Consider the following 5,125-nt stretch of genomic DNA (forward strand, 5'->3'; position numbering starts at 1 on the left):
GCCCTTCCCCTTTAACCTCCCCCTTCTCCTCCCTCTCCGGTAGCGGGAGCCCGAGACCCCACCCCGGGGGCGGGGCCCTTGCAGTGACACGTCGGACAGCTGCGGCCGCGGCTGAGGCTCCAGTGCAGAGCGCAAGAACCCTGCGCAGCCCAGAGCAGCTGCTGGAGGGGAATCGAGGCGCGGCTCCGGGGATTTCGGCTCGGGCCGCTGGCTCTGCTCTGCGGGGAGGGAGCGGGCCCGCCCGCGGGGCCCGAGCCCTCCGGATCCGCCCCCTCCCCGGTCCCGCCCCCTCGGAGCCTCCTCTGGCTGTTCTGGGGCTTCGCCGGGGCCCGGGACCCGCGGTCCGGGCGCCATGCGGGCATCGCTGCTGCTGTCGGTGCTGCGGCCCGCAGGGCCCGTGGCCGTGGGCATCTCCCTGGGCTTCACCCTGAGCCTGCTCAGCGTCACCTGGGTGGAGGAGCCATGCGGCCCAGGCCCGCCCCAACCTGGAGACTCTGAGCTGCCGCCGCGCGGCAACACCAACGCGGCGCGCCGACCCAACTCGGTGCAGCCCGGAGCGGAGCGCGAGAAGCCCGGGGCCGGCGAAGGCGCCGGGGAGAATTGGGAGCCGCGCGTCTTGCCCTACCACCCCGCACAGCCCGGCCAGGCCGCCAAAAAGGCCGTCAGGTAGTGATCGGCTGCGCCCGCTCCACCCCCTGGGCAGCGGCCGGGACGCGCGCGGGGAAGTCGCCCGGGCCCGGGTCGGGCTCCGGAAGGAAGGGGCTGGCGAGCCAGGAAGTCTTTGGGCCCCGATAACTTCCGATGGCCCTGCCTTCCCGAGAGCCGTGGGGCCAGTCCGAGACTTTCTCTGGGCCCTATCCCGGCCTGGGCTGAACTTGCTGGCCTGTGTCCTAAACCGGCTCGACCCGATGGCTCCCCAGAGATCCTACTAGCTCCCTGGCTGAGCTGCTGGTGTTAGAGAAATGACTTGTATATAGGGTGAGTGTATAGAGACAGGGAAAGAGAAAGGCGAGAACTAGGATTTACCTGGATCTCTTGTTCCTGAGTGGGTTACAAGGGCCACCTCAGGGTGAGATGAGGGAGGGAGGAATGTACCCATATCATTAATGTCTCTGCTGATGAGTTGAAATAATTTCTAAGTAACATTGGGATCAAATGCTGGTTCTGCAATTTACCTTCTGCCTTACCAAAGGTAAGTTCCTAGAGCACCTGAGTTCAGTTTGCCCCTCCCCGCAAAAACACTCAGTACACTCCTATGCCAAACGTTCCTTTATATCATTTATGTGCGGCATTTGTGGCATAATGGCATATTTATATAGAAATGAGTAGATACATGGTGTGTCCAGCGTTTGGCTGGGTGCTTTAAACAGATATAATCAGTCCCATTTTACAGATGGCTCAGGTTAAATAACATGCTCAAGGACATAACTACTAAGTAGCGAACCCCGGAGTCAGACCCACAGTATCTCTCTCCAATCTGGGTGGGTATTACCATCTCCCAAATGCAAAGCACTACCTGGGTAAGACCATTTCGTTTAAATCCTCATGACCTCTGGGAGAGAGGGTTTATTCTTAACCTATTCATAGGTGAGAAAACAGATGCAGAGAAGACGCGACGTGCCGAAGTCTGTGCTGACCACCCCCCCACCCCCCGCCCCGTTGTCTTTTTGATAAGCTTGTGCCATCTCCTCCCCTAGGACCCGCTACATCAGCACGGAGCTGGGCATCAGGCAGAGGCTGCTTGTGGCGGTGCTGACCTCTCAGGCCACGCTGCCCACGCTGGGCGTGGCCGTGAACCGCACCCTGGGGCACCGGCTGGAGCGTGTGGTGTTCCTGACGGGCGCACGGGGCCGCCGGGCCCCACCTGGCATGGCGGTGGTGACGCTGGGCGAGGAGCGACCCATCGGGCACCTGCACCTGGCGCTGCGCCACCTGCTGGAGCAGCACGGCGACGACTTTGACTGGTTCTTCCTGGTGCCTGACACCACCTACACCGAGGCGCACGGCCTGGCACGCCTAACTGGCCACCTCAGCCTGGCCTCCGCCGCCCACCTGTACCTGGGCCGGCCCCAGGACTTCATCGGCGGAGAGCCCACCCCCGGCCGCTACTGCCACGGAGGCTTTGGGGTGCTGCTCTCGCGCATGCTGCTGCAGCAACTGCGCCCCCACCTGGAAGGCTGCCGCAACGACATCGTCAGTGCGCGCCCTGACGAGTGGCTGGGTCGCTGCATTCTCGATGCCACTGGGGTGGGCTGCACTGGTGACCACGAGGTGGGATGATAAGCTATCCCACTGATACTTCCTTGTCATGTTCAAATCCCTCTGAGAGGCAAAGGGATGGTGGAGATACAGGTCTGGTTTTCCATGCCAATTCGGACATTTATTTTCTATCCCTGTGACCCCCGGTAAATTACTAAATATCCTGGGCTTCAGTATCTTCCTCTGTGCCAATGGAAATAATTATTGCTCGAGGTTGTTACAGGGATTAGAGAAAATAAGGGAGCCTTGTACATAATAAGCATTTGATGTTAGTTACTCTTTTAGCCCTTGGACAGCTCTGAGACAGGACGCATGCCCATTTCTCAGATGAGCTAGCAGAGGCATGCTGAAGGTCACACAGACTCACAACTGGTCAAGGTAGACTTAAACCCTCAGACTGCAGGTCCACAACAGGTCATAGGCTGAGGAGATGAGACACTCACTATGAGACAATGGAAGACAGTGCCAGCTCATCACAGATCCCTTCCCTTCCTCTCCCCAGGGGGTGCACTATAGCCATCTGGAGCTGAGCCCTGGGGAGCCAGTGCAGGAGGGGGACCCTCGTTTCCGAAGTGCCCTGACAGCCCACCCTGTGCGTGACCCTGTGCACATGTACCAGCTGCACAAGGCTTTCGCCCGAGCTGAACTGGAACGCACGTACCAGGAGATCCAGGAGTTACAGGTATGGTCTAGGTCTGGGGGTGGCAGAGTGAGGGGGACAGGATCTGAGAGGTCACAGAGATCCCAGAGAAATGAGAAGTTATAACTAGAATCACAGAACAAAACTACTTCCCAGCCCTTGCCTGTTTCTACATTCTCTGATGAGCCTCCAGGCTGTCTATGCTGGGGAAATGATAGGCATGGGCCCTGGGTGGGCAGAGGTTGGCAGGGTACGAGGGGCCCATCCTGAGTGGCACCTGCTGCCTACCCAGTCCCCCAGCTGTGTGCTGCTCCCTCTGGTCTGTCCCTTGCTCATGGCCTGTTTCTCGGATCCAGTGGGAGATCCAGAATACCAGCCGTCTGGCCGTTGATGGGGACCGGGCAGCTGCCTGGCCTGTGGGCATTCCAGCACCATCCCGCCCGGCCTCCCGCTTTGAGGTGCTGCGCTGGGACTACTTCACGGAGCAGCATGCTTTCTCCTGCGCTGATGGCTCACCCCGCTGCCCACTGCGTGGGGCTGACCGGGCTGATGTGGCCGATGTTCTGGGGACAGCTCTAGAGGAGCTCAACCGCCGCTACCACCCGGCCTTGCGGCTCCAGAAGCAGCAGCTGGTGAATGGCTACCGACGCTTTGATCCAGCCCGGGGTATGGAATACACGCTGGATTTGCAGCTGGAGGCACTGACCCCCCAGGGAGGCCGCCGGCCCCTCACTCGCCGAGTGCAGCTGCTCCGGCCGCTGAGCCGCGTGGAGATCTTGCCTGTGCCCTATGTCACTGAGGCCTCGCGTCTCACTGTGCTGCTGCCTCTAGCTGCAGCTGAGCGTGACCTGGCCCCTGGCTTCCTGGAGGCCTTTGCCACTGCAGCACTGGAGCCTGGTGATGCTGCGGCAGCCCTGACCCTGCTGCTACTGTATGAGCCGCGCCAGGCCCAGCGCGCAGCCCACGCAGATGTCTTCGCACCTGTCAAGGCCCACGTGGCAGAGCTGGAGCGGCGTTTCCCCAGCGCCCGGGTGCCATGGCTCAGTGTGCAGACAGCCGCACCCTCACCACTGCGCCTCATGGATCTACTCTCCAAGAAGCACCCACTGGACACACTGTTCCTGCTGGCCGGGCCAGACACGGTGCTCACGCCTGACTTCCTGAACCGCTGCCGCATGCATGCCATCTCTGGCTGGCAGGCCTTCTTTCCCATGCACTTCCAAGCCTTCCACCCAGCTGTGGCCCCACCACAAGGGCCTGGGCCCCCAGAGCTGGGCCGTGACACTGGCCGCTTTGATCGCCAGGCAGCCAGCGAGGCCTGCTTCTACAACTCCGATTACGTGGCAGCCCGTGGGCGCCTGGCGGCAGCCTCAGAACAAGAAGAGGAGCTGCTGGAGAGCCTGGACGTTTACGAGCTGTTCCTCCACTTCTCCAGTCTGCATGTGCTGCGGGCGGTGGAGCCGGCGCTGCTGCAGCGCTACCGGGCCCAGACGTGCAGTGCAAGGCTCAGTGAGGACCTGTACCACCGCTGCCGCCAGAGTGTGCTTGAGGGCCTCGGCTCCCGAACCCAGCTGGCCATGCTACTCTTTGAGCAGGAGCAGGGCAACAGCACCTGACCCCACCCTGTCCCCGTGGGCCGTGACATGGCCACACCCCACCCCACTCCTGCCCCAAAACCAGAGCCACCTGCCAGCCTCGCTGGGCAGGGCTGGCCGTAGCCAGACCCCAAGCTGGCCCACTGGTCCCCTCTCTGGCTTTGTGGGTCCCTGGGCTCTGGACAAGCACTGGGGGAGGTACCCCCAGAGCCACCCCCTTCTCGTCCCAAACCCAGTTTCCCTGCCCCCTGACGCTGCTGATTCGGGCTGTGGCCTCCACGTATTTATGCAGTACAGTCTGCCTGACGCCAGCCCTGCCTCTGGGCCCTGGGGGCTGGGCTGTAGATGAGTTGTTGGGGAAGCGGGGAGCTGAGGAGGGGGCATCTCCCAACTTCTCCCTTTTGGACCCTGCCGAAGCTCCCTGCCTTTAATAAACTGGCCAAGTGTGGACTCGTGATTCAGAGGTTTTGAAAGGGTAGGCAGGCGTGGGGGAGGGAGGACTGGCTGAGCACCGCAGGCTCCCCTGCCCCTGCTGGGGCCTGCCTTTCCTTTCACCCGGGACCAAGTCATGCATGTGCCCAGCCTCACCCCAGCCCCCAGTGCGTGCTTGGTCACACATACACACAGAGAA

At 61.7% G+C, this 5,125-nt stretch overlaps 1 protein-coding gene across 1 annotated transcript; it reads left to right on the forward strand.

The window, feature by feature from the left end:
- The first annotated feature begins 15 nt into the window (after window positions 1–15).
- Window positions 16–4,944, forward strand: CHPF (chondroitin polymerizing factor). Its single transcript, XM_032754377.2, has 4 exons — window positions 16–666; window positions 1,698–2,271; window positions 2,762–2,941; window positions 3,256–4,944. Exons 1-4 carry the CDS (start codon window positions 353–355, stop codon window positions 4,513–4,515), a joined length of 2,328 nt encoding a protein of 775 aa, XP_032610268.1. The 5' UTR covers window positions 16–352; the 3' UTR covers window positions 4,516–4,944.
- Window positions 4,945–5,125: the final 181 nt, after the last annotated feature.

The sequence above is a fragment of the Hylobates moloch genome, unplaced genomic scaffold, assembly GCF_009828535.3.
Source record: "Hylobates moloch isolate HMO894 unplaced genomic scaffold, HMol_V3 SCAFFOLD_1, whole genome shotgun sequence".
Taxonomy (NCBI): domain Eukaryota; kingdom Metazoa; phylum Chordata; class Mammalia; order Primates; family Hylobatidae; genus Hylobates; species Hylobates moloch.

Bases quoted from the DNA above. Each gene is read 5' to 3' on its own strand.
- CHPF (XM_032754377.2), top strand. From the start codon at position 353: ATGCGGGCATCGCTGCTGCTGTCGGTGCTGCGGCCCGCAGGGCCCGTG. The intron at 667-1,697 runs GTAGTGATCGGC...CTCCTCCCCTAG, and splicing joins GCCGCCAAAAAGGCCGTCAG to GACCCGCTACATCAGCACGG. The intron at 2,272-2,761 runs GTGGGATGATAA...TCCTCTCCCCAG, and splicing joins GCTGCACTGGTGACCACGAG to GGGGTGCACTATAGCCATCT.